This window comes from Caretta caretta, chromosome 11 (assembly GCF_965140235.1).
Source record: "Caretta caretta isolate rCarCar2 chromosome 11, rCarCar1.hap1, whole genome shotgun sequence".
In the NCBI taxonomy this organism is placed as follows: Eukaryota; Metazoa; Chordata; order Testudines; family Cheloniidae; genus Caretta; species Caretta caretta.
Window position 1 is genome coordinate 42,326,710 of NC_134216.1, and position 25,598 is coordinate 42,352,307.

Sequence of the window (25,598 nt, forward strand, 5' to 3'; positions counted from 1 at the left end):
TTATTTTAATTGGGTCTTCGAGAAATATGCATTACGAGGAGTCCATATTCTCTGAGAGTTCATCCCTTTACCCATTCTCCACTGTGCTGTAACTGAAACATTAACTGACCGATGAATATCCAAGATGTCACCCATGCATCTTCCAAAGCAATGATTTAGAAAACAAGAACTGAATCAAACCTACAAAGAGATATATGATGAAGGAAATATTTACATAGTACTTTTTTTGGCTCTCTCGCTCTCTCATATATATATCACACACACCCCCGCCTATGCCTTTTATTTTATGCTTTCCTTTGATTTTCTGAATGGCAGGGGCGTGTTGCACTCCAAAGTGAATTTAAAAGGGATGTGCTGTCCACCCTTCCCGCAGCCCCCACTGGCCTGGAGCAGCGAACCACGGCCAGTGGGAGCTGCGATCGGCCGAACGTGCGGACGCGGCAGGTAAACAAACCGGCCCGGCCCACCAGGGGCTTTCCCTGAACAAGGGGCGGACCGTCTTTGAGAACCACTGCTCTATAGAGGGTATATAGGCCGGTGTGACAGACCGCCCACAGCTCGGTTCCTTCTCTATCTAAATATCCAACGAAGAACGATCTGAAAAAGAGGGAAAGGAACGCAGGTAGTAGAGCACCAATGGGGGGTGGGGAAGGGAAGACACGCATCTCTAAGAGCCACAGTTAGTGCACGGGTGAGTTACCTCTTCTTCAAAGTAGTGTCCCTTTAGGTGTTCCACTTCAGATGACCACCGAGCAGTATCCCCAGAAGGGAGCTTCTGAATTGAGTCCAAGACAGAAGACAGTACAGCAGTACCAAGTGCCTCATCAGATCTGATGGAATGGACTAAGGTATAGCATATAGAAACCTATGTAGCAGCTCTGCATATCTCAAAACAGAACGTTCCTGAATAAAGTTATGAAAGTCAACTGTGATCTGGGAGAACATGCTATTATCCTTGGGAGATGAAGGAAAGTAGAGGGAGGAGAGGGGTAGAGGACCAGTTCCTTCTTAGCAAGCAATGACACACCCAGAGATCCAACACAAAAGTCTGTGTAAAGATTGTGGACCACACTGGATCTCCCTGCGACAGACTGTTTTTCTCTACGTGATCTTTAAAACTGCTTGGTCCAATCTAAGTAGAAGGCCAATGCCTGTCTAACATCTAAAATATGAAAGGAGATCTCACATTGAGATTTATGTGATTTAAGAAAAAAACGCTGGTAGATCAATGGCCTAGTTAAGATGAAAATCCAACAGCACTTAGCTGAGAATTTAGAGAGTGTGACCGTGAAGAGATCTTGTCCTTGAAAACCACTGTAAATGGGGGGAGGTTTCCGCCATCAAGGCCCCAATTATCGCAACCTTGTGGGCTGGTGTAATGCTACTAGAAAGGCTGTCTTCACAGATAAGCGAAGCAAGGAGCAGGTTGCCATAGCGTCAAATGGAAGGTCCTATGAGGTATTTAAGTACCAGTTTGAGATCCCATGTAACAGTAGGATCCTTAACTTGGGGAAGATGTTCCCCAAACCCTTAATAAATCTTGACAGCATAAGGCGTGCAAATCTGGAAAACCCTTTTAGCAAGGAATGAAATGCTGACATCACAACTAGACGAACCTTAACAGAGCTAACTGACAACACTGATTTCTTCAAGTTCAGCAGGTAATCCAAGACCACTAAAAGTGAAGAGGATTAAAAGCACAACATGGTGATGGTGACACCAGAAACGGAAAAGATTCAACCACTGAAGGTGAGTAATTCCAGCTGATTCCCTTCTACTGTTGAGTAACACCTGTGGTACTCCTGTCAGGCAGGTGGCTTCTAATCCTGAAGCATGGGACTTGCATCCAGCGAGAGAAGATGTAGGATGGCTGGAAGTTTAAATGACCGTTGGAGACACAGGTGAAGCAGGTCAGGACTCCGACTCTGTCTCAGCCTGGTCGGTACTATAAGGATAACCCTAGCCTTGTCTTATCTGATCTCGTTAATCACTCACAGCATTAGCAGGGTTGGAGGAAATGCACAGAAAAGATTTCGTTCAGGGAAGGAGAACGGCATCCTCCAAAGATGATCCAAGGACGCTTCTTGTTACTGAATGTGGTGAATAGGTCCACCTCTGGAAGTCCCCACATTTGAAATATCCTGTGAAATAATTTGAGAGTCCAACTCCCATTTATAGCCCTAGAAGAAGCGCCTGCTGAGCATATTCCTACGATATTCTGGGCTTGGCTGTTGTAATAGGCTGTCAAGCCTGTTGGAATTGGGGAAGGCGGTCTTCAAAAGTGGGGAGGTGGGTAAAAGGTTGCAGGAAGAGGTGAGGGAGGAACTGAACCCTCAACCTATCAGTCAAACCAGGCATACTCAGCTAAGCAAAATAGGCTCCCTGGAAGATATTAAAAAAATGTAAAAAGAGGGGTAAAAAAGAAAAGGGGGGGAACCTTTCTAATTCTATACTAACAACCACCAACTGGAAACACTAAACCAACTAAAAGAACAATTGCAGAATGCGCAGAGGAAAACGCAAGGTGGACACGCTAGTGTTCCATCTCAGGCTAAGGCAGTAGAGAAGGAAATGTAGGCAATTCACACACCAAGTCCCAAATACCCTCAGTGTGCAGCACAAGGTCGCATAGAGCACATGCATGGGTTGAACAGACACAGCTAAAGGAAAATCTCTGAGCAGAAGCGTGAAGGAAAAGTGCAGTTTCCAGATAATAGGCCTGGAGGTCGACATTTACTATCTGTCCCACTAAGTCCAAGTGTAATATTATCAGAAACAGGAGGTGCCACTGTGATGCTGGCAAACCAGGTACCAGCTCTTGCCAAGGCTTTAGGCCTCAGCCAAACACTAACAAATTAATTGCTGCAAACCAGCAACATGAATTAGTATGGTTGAGATGGGTACTGAACTTATAACAACGTGTTTAGACTTTATGAAATGCTTTTAAATTGCTGCACGTATTAATTTCACTTAAATATTACCAAACAGCATGTGATAAAGATGTAAGTAAGTTTTTGCTTTAACTGTAAAAAAATGTTTGCCCTGAAACTGTCAACCTGTCAGAATAGTCTTTTGCCATCAGGAAGGAGTAGCAAAACTAAATGGCCAATTGTGGGACATCACGATACAAAGACTTCGCTAACTGACCCTCCATAGGCTACGCGCAAAAGGGCTCATCCCATTAGCTTGAATTCTGGAAGAAGAAAAAGACTGAACAAGAAAATTTTTCATCTCTTTTACTGTTTGGACTCTGACAGGGCTGGAGCTATGAAACAAAAGCAGAGATCCCCAGGGTCAACCTGGGTGCTGACAGTTTACTATAACTCTGTCACCTTTTAGAACCATAGACTAACTCATTTGTGTGTCTGTGTTTACCTGCTTTAACCTGTAAATAAATCTCATTTCTTTTTCCTAGTTAATAAATCCTTAGTTTACTCTTGGAATGGCTACAAGCATTGTCTTTGGGATGACATCTGAGGTACAAATTGACCTAGGATAAGTGATTGGTCTGTTGGGACTGGAAGCAACCTGAATCTTTTGTCATCTTCGGTGTATGGCAACCAACTATCACTAAGTCCAGCTTACCTGGGTGGCACGAGTGCCCAAGGGGCTATCTGACTCCAAAGCAACGTCATACTGTTTCAGGAGTTCACATTTGTTACTGGCTTAGTGAAATCTAATTACAGAACATACAAATAGTTTGGGGTCTCTATCCTGCTTTTTGACAGTCTGCCTTAAGGTTGGCATTCACGGTCGTGAACCACTCCAGACAGCATGACAGCCACCTGATTGATAGAGGTGATAGACTCGGGTATATCACTGCAACACTGATATATAACAAAGTCACTATCATTCACAGATTAAATGCAAAATAATATTAATAAGATATTAAGGTTGCAGTTAAGCATGTGAGTCAGGAATGCCAATGTTAATACTGACTATGCAACCTTCCATGTTCCTTTGTTTTTATGGTTATTGAATGATCACATACTGTCTCAAAAAACCACTATGATTTCACATTTCTCACAAATTTAACTAACTTAATTTTCGTAATGGCCGAGTATCTGAGTCATGAAAAATTGCCTTCTTTATGGTGCATACAGGCATCTCACAGTTTCTTCCATTTTTAAGATTAGTATCAGTTAAAATGAAGAAATACCACTGGAAGCATAAAGGAACTACAAATCAGCAAAATCTTTCAAAACTGAAAAAACTAAGGATGGCTCCTATATTTTAAAACTGTCTGCAGTTCACATATTATACATTTAACAGGATGGTTTTGGTTTGCCTTTGGAGAGAGACCTCAGAACAGTAGTTATGCCATCTCAACCTGTAACTGAAAGATCACATTTCTAGACTAGTATTAGCAAATTAACAAAATGTTTGTTTTATTTTCATATCTTAAGTAGCACTGTATACAATTTGTGTTTTTCATAGAACCCCAATCTAAAACTATATTAACAAAATTCATTCTTCCTTTGCGTATCTGTTGTACTTTAATATCAAGCTATTTTATGCACAATTTTGCTTACAGTATTCACATGCATATGTTACTGATCTGAAAGTTAGAAATAACTTGATAAATTGAAGAATGAGCCCTATATGAGTATATAAGCAATATATTATTTTCAGATGCTAAGTCCCAAGTGAAAGTATGTTTACAGTATTATACATCATTAAAGCACACTGACACTGAAAGTTTATCTTTGAAAGCATTGAATTGGCATGATGGCATGTACTGGTACCTCCACTAAGCTGTTTTTTAGTTCTATAGAATTTCAACTTTCATTTTAAGAAAAGGGGTTCTAGTTTGTTACGGTTGTGAGGACAATCTTCAAAGAGTGTACAGAACGATACAGATACGTCTGCTGAATTTGCAGAGACAAATTATAGCTTAAAGAACTGCCTCATTCACCTCAATGGATCCTAACTCAGATGCTAGTAATGATAATTAACAATATTGACATTTAAAGTATTTCACTGCTCAAAGCATGGAATAAAGAGGAGGAAAGAATACTGTGAAGATCTGTAGGAGCTACTGTGAATGAGAGCACATTTTTGCTTCAAGAAGAGATGGTCTTGGGAGACTATCGCAATTTATTCCCCTTGCCCCCACAAAGCAGAAAACCCTGAAGGATGCAGTGGAGCCAAGCAATCACACATGATCATACTCCATCCACACATACAACTCAGAGCAGCATCTCTTTTTAGCATTTCAAGTGTACATATCTAGTCTTGTGAAAAGAGTTTGAACAAGTACTACCTTATACTTCCCTTTCCCCCTGAAAACTCTCAATCTGACCTCTCTTGGAAGAGGAGGAGATTATCTAAAAGTAACTAAATGTCTCTGAAAGCAATGCCTCTATAAATTCACATTTGTGACTTAAATCCCTACATACAGCCACACAATCTTTCATCTGTTTCCATGTTGCTTGAGCATGTTTGACAATGTATTTCTCAAGTTGTTTTCATAGATGGCCTCATACACTTTGGTATGCAGTACTACAAGATGCTACACATTTGTTGCAGAGTCTTCAGAAAAGAGGTTGCATAATATTTTTGTATTCAGTTCATATACGAAACAGAAGTTATACTAGTGGGTTTGGTGGGTGCTGCATTTGTTTCCTCTTTTGAAAGAGCTTGCACACACCCCACAATTTGAGACAGAAATTTGCAGCCCATGGGTCCCTTAAAAGTGCTTCTGGCTTCCCAGGTTGCAGCAATAGCCAAAAGCATATTTTTACACGTGATGTAGGTGATTGCAACCTTTTTTCTTGGAGGTGCACCAGGATGCCATTTTATCAAATCTACTTAGGATCAGTGCACGCCAATCTACATAAGGCTATCCCTGAAGACCACCTGCAGTTTAGACTATTTGAAGCTTCCAGTAGTCTACCTGCTTGACTTTATAAAGTTGATTAATGTAGATTCCTTAATGCGGTGGCTTTGCACTTATCTCCTATCTGCTTACTAGTGCAATCGAAGGCATTGCTTTTTAGCCTACTAAATGCTATTTGATCCAGGGTCCTACGAACATAAGAGGTTAATTCTCTATATATGAGCCATCCCAGCAGTTGATATCATCCAGTGTATTTGCTGAAAAGTCCTCAGATTTTAATTCTGGAGGAAGTCTCCACTACTGCATCTGTCTGGCAGAGCCCAAATTAGTTATTTATCTCCAGGTCACAGTGCCAGGTTCATCTGTCCATACAAGTTTCTGTTTAAAGGTAGATTAGATGAAGGAAGCCCCTCTTTAAATAGTAGATAGCCATGGGTTGCCTACTAATACTCTCATTGGAGGGCAGTAAGTAAAGCAAATATTATAGTTAATAAATGGCATGATTTTCCTTATACCAATATATAAACACAGTCCCTGTCAGATATTTGAAAGAATGATACTTATCAGACATAGCACTCATTCATCTGGTAGCTGTGCAAGTCTTCTTAAGCAATGATGAACAAACACTTTAAATTTGGATCAGTAACAAAGCTGAAGTTAGTCTTTCATCTGTACCTCTTAAAGGCTGCCCTCTCTGAGAACTTACATGGTTTGTTTTCTTTGTGTTATGGTCAGTCACAGAAGTATTAGTGGTTTCACCATCAGATGATCTGCTCCCATAGCAATTTTGGAGTGGTATAAGCACCTGCCAACGGCTTGAAAATATAATGCAGTCCACTTGGCTTTTTCCTGACTTAGTTTTCAGATACATGAGTGCCTGCACTCCTGTACTGATTAAGCCAAGCAAGCTGGCACGAACAGACTTCACTGACTTAACAGCTGCTGCCTTTACATTTTTGACATTTCAACACTTTTCTTTTTAACCAAGCTTAGTGTTTGAGTGGGAACTTTATTTTAAAGACCACTGAAAAGCTAGAGCAGATTTTGGACACTGCAAGGACCTCAAAAATTTGTAATGTAAATGTATTTGTTGGGCTCAGTTCTGTAAGTGAAGTATACTGTATCCATAGAATGAGCAAATTAAAAGCTCTTCACATCTGGCTGCCTGCATCTGCCTTCTGTGGCTCAAAACGGAAGCTTTAAAAACTAAGCTTCTCCCTATGAGAATTTAGCATCAGCCAAGTGCCCACCACAACTGGGTTTGGCAAAATAATAGAGAACTATAAATAAAGATATTTGGTGCCATTACTGACTCTAAGCCTTAAAAATGAGACCTCACTAAAAGATTTTAAATAATAGTCACTCTTGAGACTGTAATGCTGTAAACAGATTTCTGAATCATCAGTAAGGACTTTTTCCCAACAAAGAATGTTTCCTACAAAGCATTTTTGGCGTTATGCCATGCTTCCTATCAGCAGTCCACCTGCAGACACGATGAGTAGCAGTCAACAATGGAACAGGTAGCAGCAGCAGCTTGCCATATTTAGCACATAATATAATAACCAGAAGCACTGTACACCCAGACAGCTCCCAAGAATGACTGTGAAGACTGCAGAACTCTAATTGTCTTCCCAGCTATTTTAATGTCTTTGGGTTTGCTTCCACACAAAAAAGTTTGCATTTTCCCTCCTCCACCCAGGAGCATCCAGACAGCACCCTCTAGGGATTCTCACAAGAAAAATGTTGGTAGCCTCAGCGCACAGCCATCAACTCTTGCTGGTGGCCGCTCTGACAATTTTTCCTAAAATGCTTAAGCTATATCTACACTGGGCACTTTACAATGGCGCGGTTGCAGCGGCACAGCCATGCTGTTGTAAAGTGCCCAGCGTAGCCACTCCTTTTTGCTGGGAGAGCGCTCTCCCAGTTAAAAAACAATAAAACCACCCCCCGAACGAGGGGGGTTAGCTTAGTCACTGGGAGAGGGTCTCCCGCCAATGAAGCACGGTCCACACTGGTGCTTTTCATTGTTAAAACTTTTGTCCTTCTGAGGGGGGTGGGGTGTTCATGCCTCTGAACAACAAAAGTGCAGTGTAGACATGGCCTTAATTAACTTTAGGAAAAACAAAAATGCATATTATATATATACACACACACGCACACACATTGTAATTTATGTAGGTTTTTATTGCAGACTCAATAATAAAAATGTACAGTTATCTATTCTTTACTGGACCTAAAGAGAACAGAAACAAAATAATGTGTTTTTCATGTTCTTTTCTTTTTGATGTTGTTGTTGCTGCTGCTCTTGCATTTTTGGTTGCCTTTTTTTAATTATTATTATTAAAGACTTGCCAGCTAGTAAATTTGTTTCTGTGAAAAATTATATTTTTATGTTGTTAACATTGTTTTGCCCCCCTCCCCCCATCACCGCCCACAAGGCGGTGACTGCATGAAAAAGCCCTCGGGTGGCCGCATTACTAAATGCGGGGTGGGTGGGGAGAGAAGAGAAATAACAGAAAATGTGGAAATGGCAGAGATGCTTAAGGACTTTTGTTTCGGTTTTCTCCAAGAAGGTTGGTGGTGATTGGACATCTAACATAGTGAATCCCCATGAAAATGAGGTAGGATCAGAGGCTAAAATAGGAAAAGAACAAGTTAAAAATTACTTGGACAAATTAGATGTCTTCAAGTCACCAGGGCCTGATGAAATGCATCCCAGAATACTCAAGGAGTTGACTGAAGAGATATCTGAGCCATTAGCGATTACCTTTGAAAAGTCATGGAAGACGGGAGAGAGACTCCAGAAGACTGGAAAAGGGAAAATATAGTGCCCATCTATAAAAAGGGAAATAAGGACAACCTGAGGAATTACAGACCAGTCAGTTTAACTTCTCTCCCCAGAGAGATAAAGGAGCAAATAATTAAGCAATCAATTCGCAAATATCTAGACGATACTAAGGTGATAAGTAACAGTCAGCATGGATTTGTCAAGAAAAAATTGTGTCAAACCAACCTGATAGCTCTCTTTGAGAGGATAACAGCCTTGTGTATGGGGGGGGGGGTTAGTAGTTAGTGATTCACAGTCATGCTGTAAGGCCATAACAAGTGGGGTCCCACAGGGATCAGTTCTGACTCCAGTTCTGTTCAATATCTTCATCAATGATGTAAATAATGGCATAGAGAGTAAACTTATAAAATTTGTGGACAATACCAAGCTGGGAGGGGTTGCAGGTGCTTTGGAAGAAAACATTAAAATTCAAAGAGTGACCTGGACTGTAAACATGAAAAGCTGAGTCAACTTGCGGAAAGGGTTTGTCCAATCTAGGTAGAAAGCCGAGGGCTCTTCTTACATCCAAAGCGTCTCATGGGGCTTAGGGTAGAAGACTAGAAGGAAGATTTCCTGGCTCATGTGGAAAGTAGACACCACCATGGGAAGGAAGGCTGGGTGGGGCCAAACCTGGACCTTGTCCTTATACAAAACCGTGTACGGCAATTCTGAGGTCAGGGCTCGCAGTTTGGAGACTCGCCTTGCTGACATCACCGCCACCAGGAAAGCTACCTTCCACGATAGGTGAGACAGGAAGCACGAGGCCAAGTCTCAAAGGACAGGCGGGCCTGTGAGCTTGGACAGAACCAAATTGAGATCACACTGAGGGGCTGGGGCCCAAACTTGAGGAAAAAGTCTCTCAAGGCCTCTGAGGAACTTAACTGTCTTATCCTGGGAGAACACAGTCTGCCCCTGGATTGGTGGATGAAAGGCAGAAATGGCCACCAGATGCACCCTGATAGAGGAGTGTGCCAGGCCCTGGTTCCTTAAAATGAAGCAGGTAGCCTAAGATCGACTGCATGGAAGAACGCAAAGGGGAGATGCCCCGTTCAGCCACCCAATGGGAGAACCTCATCCACTTTGCTGACTTTGGATAAGTCTGTCTAGTTGAGGGCTTTCTACTCTCAAGGAGGACCTTCTAGACCCCTTCTGAACAGGCCCGTTCCTCAGGTTTCAGCCACACAATATCCACGCAGTGAGGTGGAGGGGCGCAAGGTTGGAATTCAAGAGTCAACCGTGATCCTATGACAGCAATTTCGGTCGGTAGGCAGTGGCCACAGAGGGAAAACTAACAAGCTTGATAGCATCCTAAATCAGTGCTGGAGAGGCCATGCTGGGGCAATCCCGATAACCTGAGCCTGGTCTCTCTTGATTTTTGCTAGGACCTTGCTGATGAGCAGAATCAGAGGGAACACATACATCAGGCTTCCTGCCCACGGCAGGAGGAAGGCATCAGAGAGGGAGCTCTTGCCCTTACCCAGACCCCATCTGGAGCAAAACCTGTGTAACCACCTCTTCTGCCTGGTGGTGGACAAATCCACTTGGGGAGATCCCCACCTCTGGAAGGTTGTGCCAGGTACTTATGGGTGGAGCACCCACTTGTGGTGAGAGGAGAAGTCCCTGCTTAGCTGATCTGCTAGCGTGTTCTTGGCACCCAGAAGGTGACATGCTTCTAGGTGGATTCCATGGCCAATGCAGAAGTTCCAGAGATGGAGTGCCTCTTGGCAGAGGGCCGAGGATCACGCTCCCCCTCATTTGTTGATGTAGAACATCGAGGCTGTACTGTCCGTCAGGACTCTGACCACTCTGCCCAACAGCTGAGGAAGAAAGACCGCGCAAGCTCTGCACGTCACCCTGAGCTCTTTGACATTTATGTGTAACGTCGTTTCCGCTGAGGACCACATATCTTGGGTCAGGAGGGTGCCGAGGTGCGCCCCCCACAGCTGAGGTCGGAGGTGTCCGAAACCAACTCAACTGAATGCTGATAAAGGGAACTCCTTCCAGGACTTTCCCAGGGTCAGTCCACCATCGCAGTGAGGTAAGTATCATTGCGTGGATGGTAATGACCTTTTCCAGGTGGTCCCTGGATTGGGAGTAGATCGTCGCCAGCCATTGCTGCAGGGGTCACATCCGGAGCCTGGCGTGGTGCACCACATATGTGCATGCTGCCAGGTGACCTAGGAGGCACAGGCACACCTTGGCCATGGTCAGGGGAAACGCAGAGACTTCTGCAATGAGGTCCGTCTGTGTCCTGAATCTCTCCAGTGGCAGGAACGCCCTGATGTAGGTTGAGTCAAGCACTGTTCTGATAAACTCTATCCTCTGTACCAGAACTAAATGTGGATTTTTTGCCATTTACCAACAGGCCAAGGTGATAGCAAGTGGCTAACAGCATCATGACATCCCTTTGGACCTGGAGCTGCCCTTGACTAGCCAGTTGTCGAGGGATGGGTAGATCTGGACACCCTGATGTCTGAGGTAAGCAGCCACCACCAACATGCACTTGGTAAACACGCGCAGTGCTGCCGCTAGGTCAAACAGGAGGACTGCAAACTGATAGTGGTTGGGACCTACCGTAAACTGGAGGAAATGTTTGGTTCCCTCAAAGATGGCGATGTGAAAGTATGCATTTTTCAGATCAAGGGCTGCACACCAGTCTCCTGGATCCAGGGAGGGGATGATGGAGGCCAGGGAGACCAGGCGAAACGTCAGCATCGCTAGGAAGCGGTTCAAGTCTTGCCGGTCCAGGATATGTCACAGACCGCCCTTGGGATTAAAAGAGTAGCGGGAATAGAACCCCTAATTCCTGGTACTCTAGAGGAACAGCCTACACCACACCTAGCTGCAGTAGCCCCTCTGCCTCCTGCACAAGGAAACTCTTGTGAGAGGGGTCCCTGAAGAGGGACGGGGAGGGGGGTGGGAAGGATGGGTAGAAAGTAACTGAAGGGTGTAACCCTGCACCACTGTACTGAAGGACCCATCGGTCCGATGTTATAGATGCCACCACAATGAGGAGAACTAGCAAATATAGGGGGAGGACAGATCCTGGGAACAGTCAGATAGATCGCGCTCAAGCATATCCTCAAAATGAGCACTTACCCGCCTGCTTATAGCGGGTTGAGCTCGACAGAAAGGCCTGTGAAGCCTGTTGGCTAGGATGCCACTTGTAGCCTCTAGATTTCTTATGGGGAGGCTCCTGGCAAAGGTGGCTACCCTGGCCCTGAGGTTTGAATGCTGTGGTTTGAATGTTGCGGGGAAGGCCGGGAACGCACAGGCCTAGCGTTTTAAGGGTCGTGCGGGAGTCCTTTAGGCCATGGAGCTTATTATCAGTCTGTTCCGCAAACCGGGCTTGCCCATCGAAGGGAAGGTCTTGCATCAACAGCTGAGCCTCCATGGACAAGCCAGAGAGGAACAGCCAAGACACCCGGTGCATGGCAACAGCCAAGGCCGTGGTTTGGGCACCAGTGTCTGCCGCTGTTTAGAGTGTCACCCTGGCCGCAGTCATACCCTTCTCCATTATTGCCCGGAACTCCTTCCTAGAAGCTTCAGGAAGAGAGCCCTCGAACTTGGCCATGGCTTGCCACATGTTAAAATCATAGCATCCCAGGAGGGTTTGATGGTTCATAGAATATCAGGGTTGGAAGGGACCTCAGGAGGTCATCTAGTCCAAGCCCCTGCTCAAAGCAGGGCCAATCCCCAATTAAATCATCCCAGCCAGGGCTTTGCCAAGCCTGACCTTAAAAATATCTAAGGAAGGAGATTCCACCACCTCCCTAGGTAACGCATTCCAGTGTTTCACCACCCTCCTAGTGAAAAAGTTTTTCCTAATATCCAACCTAAATCTCCCCCACCGCAACTTGAGACCATTACTCCTCGTTCTGTCATCAGCTACCACTGAGAACAGTCTAGAGCCATCCTCTTTGGAACCCCCTTTCAGGTAGTTGAAAGCAACTATCAAATCCCCCCCTCAATCTTCTCTTCCACAGGCTAAACAATCCCAGTTCCCTCAGCCTCTCCTCAAATCACATGTTCCAGTCCCCTAATCATTTTTGTTGCCCTCCGCTGGACGTTTTCCAATTTTTTCCACATCCTTCTTGTAGTGTGGGGCCCAAAACTGGACACAGTACTTCAGATGAGGCCTCACCAGTGTCGAACGATCACCTCCCTCGATCTGCTGGCAATGCCCCTACTTATACATCCCAAAATGCAATTGGCCTTCTTGGCAACAAGGGCACACTGTTGAATTATATCCAGCTTCTCGTCCACTGTAACCCCAAGGTCCGTCTCTGCAGAACTGCTGCCGAGCCATTCGGTCCCTAGTCTGTAGCGGTACACGGGATTCTTCTGTCCCAAGTGAAGGACTCTGCACTTGTCCTTGTTGAGCCTCGTCAGATTTCTTTTGGCCCAATCCTCTAATTTGTCTAGGGCCCTCTGTATCCTATCCTGACCCTCCAGCGTATCTACCTCTACTCCCAGTTTAGGGTCATCATCTGCAAACTTGCTGAGGGTGCAATCCACACCATCCTCCAGATCATTAAATGAAGATATTGAACAAAACCGGCCCTGGGACCGACTCTTGGGGCACTCCACTTGATACCGGCTGCCAACTAGACATGGAGCCATTGATCACTACCCATTGAGTCCAACAATCTAGTCAACCTCAACTGTAGGCTAGAGAATGAATAAACCTTATGCCCAAACAAGTCTAGTCTCTTGGACTCTTTGTTCTTACGGGTAGCCCCGGGTTGATCTCATTGCTCCCAGTGGTTAACCGCTTCTAACATAGTTCCTATTTTTAAGAAAGAAAAAAAAAGTGATCCGGGTAACTACTGGCCTGTTAGTTTGACATCTGTAGTATGCAAGGCCTTGGAAAAAATTTTGAAGGAGAAAGTAGTTAAGGACATTGAGGTCAATGGTAACTGGGACAAAATACAACATGGTTTTACAAAAGGTAGATCATGTCAAACCAACCTGATCTCCTTCGATGAGAAGGTAACAGATTTTTTAGACAAAAAGTGCAGTGGATTTAATTTATCTCTATTTCAGTAAGGCATTTGATAGGGTTCCACATGAGGAATTATTAGCTAAATTGGAAAATATGGGGATCAATGTGAAAATTGAAAGGTGGATAAGGAACTGGTTAAAGGGGAGACTATAAAGGTGAACTGTCAGGCTGGAAGGAGGTTACTAGTGGAGTTCCTCAGCGATCGGTTTTGGGACCAATCTTTTTATTACTGACCTTGGCACAAAAAGCTGGAATGTACTAATAAAGTTTGCGGATGACACAAAGCTGGGAGGTATTGCCAATACAGAGAAAGACCAGGATATCATACAGGAAGATCTGGATGACCTTGTAAACTGGAGTAATGGTAATAGGATTAAATTTAATAGTGAGAAGTGCAAGGTCATACATTTAGGGATTAATAACAAGAATTTTAGTTATAAGGTGGGGATGCATCACTTGGAAGTAACAGAGGAGGAGAAGGACCTCGGAGTGTCAGTTGATCACAGGATGACTAAGAGCCAGCAATGTGATATGGCTGTGAAAAAAAGCTAATCTGGTCTTTGGATGCATCCGGCGAGGTATTTCTAGTATTTCCAGAGATAAGGAGGTGTTAGTACCACTATCCAAGACACTGGTGAGACCTCATCTGCAATATTGTGTGCATATCTGGTCTCCCATGTTTAAGAAGGATGAATTCAAAACTGGAACAGGTACAGAGAAGGGCTACTAGGATGATCCGAGGAATGGAAAACCTGTCTTATGAAAGGAGACTCAAGGAGCTTGGCTTGTTTAGCTTAACACAAAGAAGGCTGAGACGAGATATGATTGCTTTCTATAAATATATCAGAGGGATAAATACCACGGAGGGAGAAGAATTATTTAAGCTCAGTACCAATGTGGACACAAGAACAAATGGATATAAACTGGCCATCGGGAAGTTTAGATTTGAAATTAGACGAAGGTTTCTAACCGTCAGAGGAGTGAAGTTCTGGAACAGCCTTCCAAGGGAAGCAGTGGGGGCAAAAGACATATCTAGCTTCAAGACTAAGCTTGATAAATTTATGGAAGGGATGATATAATGGAATAGCCTAATTTTGGAAATTAATTCATCCTCGACTATTAGCAGTAGATATGCCCAATGGCCTGTGATGGGATGTTAGATGGGGTGGGATCTGAGTTACTACAGAGAATTCTTTCCTGAGTATCTGGCTGGTGAGTCTTGCCCACATGCTCAGGGTTTAGCTGATCGCCGTATTTGGGATCGGGAAGGAATTTTCCTTCAGGGTAGATTGGAAGAGACCCTGGGGGTTTTTCGCCTTCCTCTGCAGCATGGGGCATGGGTCACTTGCTGGAGGATTCTCTGCACCTTGAAGTCTTTAAACCATGATTTGAGGACTTCAGTAACTCAGATATAGGTTAGAGGTTTGTTACAGGAGTGGGTGGATGAGATTCTGTGGCCTGCGTTTTGCAGGAGGTCAGACTAGACTATCATAATGGTCCCTTCTGACCTTAAAGTCTATCACTAGGAAGTTGGGAGCAGGGTGGGTGTACAGCTACCCGTGGCCTTTGGATGGCACAAAGTACTTGTGCTCTGCCCTCCTGGAGATGAGTGGCAGGGAGGAGGGTGTTTGCCACAAGGCATTAGTGATCTTAGAGATCCCATCATGAAGGGGAAGAGCCACCATGGCCGGGGCTGTGAAGCAGAGGACATTGAAGAGAGTCTGAGAGCTCCTCCAGCTCCTCTGCCTGAAGACCCAGGTTGGTAGTGACCCTCTTCAGTAATTCCTAGTGTGCTTCAGCATCATCCGGAGGAACAGGGAGAGGGGACCCCGTTATAGCCTCGTCTGGCAACAACTATGAAGATGCCAGTGCTGTAGGGTCCTCAAAAACCATCAGTGGCCCAGTGGCTTGTTCCCCTGCTCCCTCTTGGACCTGCAGGGTCCTTGCACCTGAGGTTTTCTGCACCAGAGGAGGGCGGGAGAGAGAGATAGCTGGTCTCTCCGATGCTCCAGACACTGAGCGGGTGGTCTGGGAGGGCTGGGTGAACCCACACGGGTTCCATGGGTATCACGGCACCAGCCACTGCGCCCGAGGCCACGGGGCCAGTTTCGGTGCTAATAACATAGCTGGTACTGGAACTTGTCCCACCATCAGGGAACCTTGCTCCAAACCAGGGCTGGATCCTGAGCAGTCACTCCCAGGCAACCAGGACGAAGCAGAACAGTGGCTCTGTCCTGACTGGTGCCAGTCACTCCGCCTAGAGTCCAATCTGGAGCAGGGTCTTATGGACCGGTGGCACTTGATGAATCGGAACCAGCAATCTACATCTCATGCTTGACCAGCAGTACAGGGATGAGGAGCGGGACCAGGAGTCAGAACGGGCCCAGTGCCGGGATGCACCCGCACGTGGAGACGCCCTTCTAGGGGATCAGCGAAGGTCTGAGGAATGGCAACGTCGATCTCTTGACGAGTCCCTGGAGTGGTACCATGGTCTCAGAGGTATCAGAACCTGGGGGCCGCGTGCCTCCAAAGGTCTACACCTAGTAGCCACCGAGCTGAGCCTCAAGCCTCTCTGCCCATATGCAAGGTCCAGGGATCAAATGAGACTGCACCGCATCTGCCTTTCGGGGTCAGATGCATGGTGGCTACAGGAGGGCGAGCGCTGGCTGGACGCCCCCCCATGACGGGGAAATGGTGACACTGAGATGGGGACCGAAGCGGTCTGAACTTGGGTTTACCCTGTTACCAGGGAACCACAGGAGCTAGCGTGGGTGGCACTGGGTGGGACATGATCTCCTGCGCTGCCTGCAGGGCCTCTGGCGTGGACAGTACCTGGAGCTGATGGAGGCCTCTGCCACTATCCAGGGTAGCCAGCGGGGAGCGGGTTGGGCTACTTCGCTCCACTGGAGCTTGGGCCAGAGATCCCGACGTGGGTGAAGAGCTGCCTGGCATGGGACCTTGATCACACCGTGTCTTATCCTTTCCCTTGGGGGAGGTTGGAGACTGGCCTTGCACTATCTTCTTGGGCTTCTTGGTCAGAGCCATGGATGGGGATCAGTGCCAGCCCGTGCACGATCCCAGTGGGGTGCTGCATACCAAGGTCACAGTGCTCGGTACCAAGTCGGAGAGCTGCTCCAGTGCTGGGGTGAGGGCAGACTCCAGAAGGAGATCTCTTAAATGAATATCACTCTCCTTCTTAGTCCTTGGCTTGAAGGACTTGCAAATTTTGTGCTTTTCACTAATATGCCCTTTGCCCAAGCAACGCAGACAACTGCTGGGTGGATCCCTAACAGGCATGGGTCTCTTGGGGTGACCACAGGGCTTGAAGCCTGGGAACCGGGGCATGCCCCATCCTGAGGCAAAGTCCCGTTTGGGACCTACGAAGTCTCCAACTATAGCTAAGGGATTTATAAACACTAACAGAAAACTATGTACACTATAATACAAGAAATACCTAGTTCATACAAATGAGCAGCAACAGCACTAGTTGAAGCAGCAACAGTTCCAGCACCATCACTGGTGGCAAGAATGAACTGAGGGTAGTGGGAACTGGTGGTGCCCTATATATCGTAGCATGTGCATGCCACTCCAGGGGGTACCAAAGCTGGTCCTCTATGGACACTGTTGAGTGAAAAAACTTCTAGCACCGGTGCATGTGGTGAGCATTCAACTTAGGTGTGTGTGGACATGAGCAAGCACTCGAAGAAGTAAAAATGAAAGACTCAAGATTGTCTGCACCATCTTATTAAGAAAGACATCTTATTAATAAGAAACTAAGAGACGTAAGGGAATCAGGATGAATCTACTGTAGATGCCTGGTTTTTAGAGATTGAATACAAAGTTACCAAAGCAGCAAAATACACTACTGGAACTAAATTTTGCTCTCTCCTGCCGGGCAAAAAAAGACAGTCCAAACTGTGGTCTTTAAATTCTCTTTCACTGCTGGCACATTTACTTTTAATGCCAGAATATAAGTGTCACACACAAGCTGACTTAAATTGGCCCACAAACAAGTTGAAGTGCAAGATAAACAGAATGAGGCCAAAGATGATTTTATGTAATCATACGTTTTAGAGAAACTTTGGCCTGTAAATTTATGTGATTCTGGAAAGACGGATTATCTTATACGATTGCAGACATGGCAGTGCTTTATCCAGATAAATTGTGTATATTCCTATGTGGAGTTAAATGCTTTGTTTTTATATCAAAAATTGTTGCATATATTAGACCACAGGTACGATTTTCAAAAGGGCTCAGAGATGGCCCAATTCTGTTCCCATCGAAGTGAATGGTAAAACTCCCATTGTTTATTTTAATATGAGCAGATTTCGGCTAGCAAGGAGAACTTTTTTTTGGGGGGGGGGGGGGGGGGGAGGAGGAGGAATCTCATCCCAAATATCTGACAATCCGGTAAATAAAGAGATTCAGGATAGTCTTTTTAATTATAAGGAAAAAAAGCAACTTATTGCTAACTTTTATTTGAAAGCTATTTCAAATTATTGGTTTGCAATACTATTTAAAGTTTCAAGAGACAAAAAAACCTTAACTTGTATTTCAGTAATATTAAATGCATTTACCATACACAAAAAACAAACAATAAAAAAAGCCACCACTTCATTAATCACTACCCTAAATCTTCTCTCAAGTTCACAAAACATACAAACTTAACTTTGAACTTATTGAATAAATGGTTTTGTAATGATTTACAGTGTAATAAGATGCACAGAACTGTTTAGGCGATAGAATAAACAAAGTCTTGAGGTGCTGAACTGAGATTATTGAAGTAACTAAAGTATACAATGCTAGTGTTGAGACAGAAAATGTAAGCATTCATTGTGTATCCTTCTTTCAAGAGAAATAGCATACAGAACTGCATTTAAATTGTTAAGTTTGGAGAGGATATTATTGTACTCAGGCTGTAGGAGAAGAAACAAATGCCTGTTGTAAAGGAATGTGACACTGTTTATGGTTGCAGATTTAAAAGTGTAAGTTGCAAAATATGTGGGGCCCTACCAAATTAACGGCCCATTTTGGTCAACTTCACGATCATAGGATTTTAAAAATTTTAAATTTCACGATTTCAGATACTTACACTGAAATCTCAGTGTAACCATGGAGATCCCAACCCAAAATGGGGCCATGGAGGGGTTGCGATATTGCCACCCTTCTGCGCTATTGCTGGCGGCAGTGCTGCCATCAGAGCTGGGCAGCCGGAGAGCAGTGGCTACTAGCCGGGCACACAGCTCTGAACGCAGCACCAGCACAGAAGCGAGGGTGGCATGGTATGGAGCAGGGCCCCCACTTTTGGTGGGGGCAGAACCAGCCCGATGGGTGGGCAATGTGTGCAACTGCCCAGGGTGCTGTGGTTGGAAAAGGGGGCTCTGTGGTCAACCCCAAATACAGCCTGCCCAAGGCCCATTTAACCCCCAAGTGCCAGGGCACTGGGCCTGGAGCCAGGGGAGGCCAGGGCTGGGGGCACTATGGCCGAGGACTCCTACCGTACAAAGGGCTCCTATGGCTTGTCCTAGCCAGGCTGGTGAGGGACAGGACTTCCTTTTCTCCTGCAGGAGCCACTCCCGGGGCTGGGTCAGACCCATCTCCAGGAACCTCCCCCTATTGCAGGAAGCTCTGCGGCTGCTAGCTGGGAGCCAAATTCTGAAGGTAGCACCACTGCCAGCAACAATGCAGAAATAAGGGTGTCATTGCAGGGTATTTCCATCTTTACTTCTGTGCTGCTGCTGGCTGCCTTCAGAGCTGGGCGGCCAGCCAGCATCTGCCGCTCTCCAGCCGCCCAGCTCTGAAGGCACAGCAGAAGTAAAGGTAGCAATACATACTCCTGGGGGAGTTCTCTGCCAAAAAATTAAAAATTCTGCACACACTATTTTAAAATTCTGCATATTTTATTTGTCAAAAACAGTATAATCACTCCAGTTTCAATTATTTTGGTAATTTTTTTCAAAATACCTATCAACAATACACATAACAAAAGACTCCTCCAGGGGTAGAGAGTTAAAGAAACTCCTACAACAATCCAGTTGGAGGGTGCTGGATGGGGCCCCCAGACACCTGAACTCCCCTCCCCCAGAGCCCAGCTGTGGGGACACTTGCACCCTCCTCCCCCCAGAGCCCAGCCACAGGGCAGCCGCCAGCCCAGACACTTGCACCCCCAGAGCCTTTCTTCCCCCAGTTTCTTTACTGTCCCACCAGAGAATATGGTGTGACGTGGCCCTGCCCTTTCTCACCCTTTGCCAGAGCTGGGTTTTTCAGTCCCTCTCCCACCCCTGGAGAAGGAGGAAAAAGTCCAGCAGCCAGACCATGCAGAGCCTCTACCCCCGCCAAGTGGGGCACTGCAGAGGCCAGTGGCCAGCAGCTCTGCAGCCCCAATTCTGCAGGGGAAACAGTCTAATTCCCATATCCTTTGAGTATCTATAAAGTCAAGCAAGCTTGTAAAAATGAATCAGAGTGCTGTTCAAACTCTGACTTTCATGTAACTGTGACTATTTATGCCTAAAGGTTTAGCAAGAGACAATATTCAGTAATATTTAAGAAATGGGAAAAAAAAAAAGAGTACTAACTGGCTACTTTAAAAGTGTCAATACTGTTTCTATAAGAAGAACAGAAATTGAATTAAAACAGAAGTTTTTCCCGCTTAAACTGCATTAAGACCAAGGAAAAATTATTATCCCTTTGATTTTTTCACCCATGTCACCACCTTCACTTTACAACACAGACCCCAGAAGGGTTTCAATCCCCTACCTTCTCCTCCTCAAAACACCATTCTTCCATAAGGCCCATCAGTGTTAACACACCACTATGTCTTGGAGTAGGATTCAAGAAAACATTTAAAAAAACAAACTGAGCTATTATGCCTTGCAACCACTATGTCTGGTGTTTCTACAATAAACTATTTTGTAGTTTTGTTTTCTTAGATTGCACGCTCACTGGGGCAAGAACTAAAACTTTACTCTATATCCTGCATAGCACCACTTATGCTATCAGTGATCATATTAGAAGAAATCTATAACAAAGATCTCTATACTAGTTTTTCTAATACTGGAAAACAAATTATTTGAAAAGTATTAGAAATATGTACCTATCAATTACAGTTAGCAACAGGTTTGCAAGTTTTAAGAAATTAATATTTGGCCAACAATTTCATTATCTCTTTTAGTTCTACTGCTGATTTGGTACTAAAATTCAGTTGTAACAAACCGTGCAAAATATACAGAAATGCAGAGATACACCACATTTATTGTCTGATTATTTCACATTGATTATGATCTGGCTACATCAGCAGCCTCAAAACTAGAATTTCTAAGCGATAAAGAAAGGTGTTTATACAGTTTTTGACTTCCAAAAGCAAATAAAAAGGGGTCATCTTAAAATTAAGATTTTTGGCTTTTACGTATGTATACGCCAAGTCTGATGCAGAACATATTAGATATAACTTTAATATGTCTTATAACAGAAAGAAGAGTAGAGACAGGCGATAAAATTGATTGGAAGCTTTTATATGCATGTCTTTCTGTTTCTTTAACTGTTTATAGGAGACAAATGAAAGAATATCATAGAAGCATATAAAATAATAGTAGAAAGAGGTTAACTAAGAGCGGACATTTTTCCTCTTATAAAAAAAAAATAGATGACATTTAATGAAACTCAAAAGCAAATTTACAACCACCAAAAGTAAACAGTGGGCCAGTTAGAAAAAAAAACCTGTGCAACTCACTAATACATCATCATTGAGGCCCTGAGCTCAGTAAAATTTTTAAAAGGGATTAGAATATTTTAGGGACAATTAGAGCATATACATTTATTTTAAAATAGGATAAAAAAAATAAGATGTAAACCCACCATGGCATAAACCAGCTCTAACAGATAAAGATCCTCAATGGGCAGCTTAAATCATAATTGTTCAATCTGGGATGAGAGGATACTGGACTACATAGTCTGATCAGGAATGGCAATTCCTATGTTCCTAATTGTTCTGTCACAGATGTCAGATGGAAGGCACAAGATTCCAATTACTTGTACATTTCAAGTCACATTCTAAGAGGTCTTAATTCTAAACTAAAATCACACACACTGAAGTAGTCTTTAGAAGAAGGTGATTAAAGAAAAAAGCCAACACTGAACTGACATTCATCTTTTACAATAACTTAGGACAGTTTTTGTTAAAAAGCATTTTAGCTGGAAAAAAAAATAAGATTTAGAGTTACCTTGGAGGCTTATGGTACTGGCATAGGAAGTCGAACCTATCATCTGGCACAGGTACCCGACTCTCATTTGGATCAATAGTGCAGAAAGGGAAGTTTTCTGCTGCTGCCTGACTTTTTGTTAACACATTAAAGAATGTGGATTTCCTAAAAACAAAAAAGACCCTCTTAATCCAGTTTCATTTAGAGCAGGGGTTAGCAAACTTTTTGGCCCAAGGGCCACATCAGGGTTGCGAAACGGTATGGAGGACCAGGTAGGGAAGGCTGTGCCTCCCCAAACAGCCTGATCCCAGCCCCCTATCCGCCCCCCTCCAAACCCATGACCCATCCAACCCCCCCTGCTCCTTGTCCCCTAACCACCCCCTCCCAGGAACCCCAGCCCCTAACCGCCCCCCCAGGACCTCCCCCCGTATCCAACCCCGCCTGCTCCCTGTCCCCTGACTGCTCCGACCCCTATCCAGGCCCCTAGCCCCTGACAGGCCCCCAACCCATCCACTTGTCCCCCGACCAGGACCTCCCATCCCTAACTGCCCCCCCCCCAGGACCCCATCCAACCCCTCCACTCCCTGTCCCCCCACTCCCAGGACTCCCCGACCCTCCAGTACCCCACCCCCTATCCAACCCCCCCGTTCCCTGACCACCCCCAAACCTCCACCCCATCCAACCACCCCTTGTCCCCTGACTAATGCCCAGGACCTTCTGCCTCTCATCCAAAGCCGCCCCCCCCCCCCCCCCTTACCATGCTGCTCAGAGTGGCAGGACAGGCTTATTGGAATGCCTTGGAGGTGGGCAGGCGCAAGCCATGCTACCTGCGCGGCAGCAAGGCCACGGGGGAGGGGGAACAGCAGGGGAGGGGCCGGAGGCTAGCCTCCCCGGCCGAGAGCTCAGGGGCCGGATGTGGCCTGCAGGCCATAGTTTGCCGACTTCTGATTTAGAGGTATTAAAAAGAACAAGATAAAAAAAATTCTCTCATTCTATTCTGAGATCCAAAATACAAAGACCGGATCCCACAAAATAATTATATGCTTTCAAAGGTACAAAGGGGAAAATGGAAACACAACCCTCATTTGTGTCTTTAAAATTGTCTCACTAAATGTTATCAAAACAAAATAGAGGTACAGTAAACCAAAAGCAGATCACAAAAATGTTTTGTTCTCAGGGCAAAAACTACACTTTTTCCTACCATGCAAAATAAGATAAAATGGCCAGGCATGAAACAATTATTTTCTTATCCAACTGAAGTAGTTCCACACTGACAAATGAGAGTTTGAAACTCTTTCCCCGTTTCTACAAACTCTTGTTCTTTAAATACCTTAGGCATTATTTAGATCCATAGCATCTTTATCACTTGTGCTGGGCAGAACATTTAGACTTAAATAGGCAAGAGACAAGAGATGAGAGGAAAATCTAAAGAGGAGAAGTCTGAAGAGGACATCTTATTAAACAATTTGAAATATTCTATATGGATACACTATTCCTCTAGTTGAGAGATAGAAGTATCTTAAACTTTCTTTACCATGTGAGCTAGCCACCAACAGTAGAACCGCTATCAATATCAAACTATTAAGTAGAGCATTTTCACTCACACCATGTTACAGACTGCTTATATATCGCTCAGTCTGCCATTTGTTTTGAACTTTACTTGACTCCTCAGTCCTCTCTGAATGCCTAATACGCAAGTCCATTGAAGAGAACAAAAAGGCTCCCATTACCGTCAATATTCTTTGGATCAGACCATGAGTTATAAGTCTACTATTCTATTTTTTCCTGTGTTGCTATTATTGCCCTTTTAATTTCAGACAGATTCGTGGTGGCTTATAGAAAGCTATGAAAAAATCCCATTATTAAAATCAGAATTTTGAAAGTTGAATGAGTTAAATATACAATACAACCATCAGATAGTTTATTTTGTTATTACGTGCATCGTACCTAAAACCATTGGTCTCAAAGAGATGCTATCCACTTAAAAATTACATTTTCATCTGAGAATTATTAGCCTACTAGTTTCAGGGTAGCAGCCGTGTTAGTCTGTATTCACAAAAAGAAAAAGAGGTATTTGTGGTACCCGAGAGACTAACCAATTTATTTGAGCATAAGCAGCCGATGAAGTGAGCTGTAGCTCACGAAAGCTTATGCTCAAATAAATTGGTTAGTCTCTCAGGTACCACAAGTACTCCTTTTTCTTTTAGCCTACTAGTGTGACAAAACTCCAGTTTGTTTACTTGGTGTATCTGGCAATATTCTTGTTTCTGGTACACAACTTTCACCAGGCTCTGCAAAAACGTGTGAACAAGCAGGTGTGAGCAGAGAACGCAATGGAAAGAGCAAGGAGGGTATAGGAATGTAGGCCCACATTAGAAGATTTGGAGGAACGATGGCTTTAAATGGAGTTGGATATTAGCATAAGCAATAAGACCAAAAGTACATGACCAAAAAGAGTGAGATCATGAGAAAAGCGTTGTGTTGTTGAAGTGACCCTTTGAAATATCAGTGTTCATATTTAATGTTTGTGCTGAAGTAATAGAAATAAAACACTTAGTTGGATACTAGGAGCAATAAGATTTTTTTATGTATTATTTAAAAAATGGCTTCATCTGGCCTTCGCTAAGTTGTTGGTTAAAGAGTATTACAAAAGGTAAACTCTTCAAGGGATGGTAACATCTGCCTGACCAAGCTGGAGATGACCAACATGGCTCTAAGCATCCCTGGGTTTAACCCTGTTCGTAAATATCTTGATCAAATGCTTATAAATGTTTTGTTGCTAGTTGGATATAGTAAATTGCTTATTATTTAGGCTTTTTAGGCATGTTTAGATCAATTGTATAAATAGCATCTAACCTTTAGATTTAATAAAGAAATTTATGGTTAAATTAGTATTATGGTAATACCCTGTATAAACAATAATTACAATAATTACAAATAATAATTGGTGCTGCTGTCCTCAGAAAGTTTTAAAAGGAACTTCTTGGCTAATAGGAAAGCAACATATCCTTTTTCTTTAAAATTATATATAAAAATAAAAAAAAATACCATTTAAGTTGTGAAGTTATCAGAATTGTTTACGATCAATTCCAAAACAATTACCAGTGTCTGTTTAAGTTTATTTTCATATTTGTATTAAGTATTTTATAAGTCAGTGAAAAAGAAAATGCTGCAATCATTTAACAACTAAAAGTTTTATTCCTGTTTGTACTATACAAATTTAATGTGAGGAGGAAGATTTTTTTAAAAAGTAAACTACCACCAATCTGATCACCTATTGAGGTCTGGGAGCATATCCAGAGGTTCCACCCCCAGCCTAAGGGAGGGAACAACTGAACCCGGGACTAAAATAATTCCAGGGGACAACTAACAGAGGGCAATCGTCACTAACCGACACTATCTTTGGACACAGCAGCACGTAGGATCCTTCTTTGGACCCAGGCGTGAAGGCTTGCTGCACACTGACCCTGGCCCATTCAAAAACGGTTCAGAAGGTCCATAAGCAGCGTGGCAAATAAAAGCTGAGTAAACGCATGGTCAGGTCAGTTATAAGACACTGGTTTCTGACATCCATTGCAGACCATTATTCATGCCACACTGACATCACAGAGAAATCTGGGCAGGGGAAATTGCCCATAATAGGTGTCTCGACAAGAAACACATTCTTGGGTGGTCAAAGAGGTCTGTGTATAGTGGTAAGCTCAGGTCTGCCCTGATCTTGTCAACCAT

General features: G+C 44.1%; 1 protein-coding gene across 3 annotated transcripts in view; it reads right to left on the reverse strand.

Annotated features, from left to right (window-relative positions):
• OLA1 (Obg like ATPase 1) overlaps nt 1-25,598 on the reverse strand; it is a 209,147-nt gene that overhangs the window by 180,707 nt on the left and 2,842 nt on the right. For all 3 annotated transcript variants that reach the window (XM_048870420.2, XM_048870419.1, XM_048870418.2), the window contains exon 3: nt 21,891-22,034. In XM_048870420.2, the coding sequence (XP_048726377.1) occupies nt 21,891-22,034 (144 nt within the window). The remainder of the gene's footprint in view (nt 1-21,890; nt 22,035-25,598) is intronic.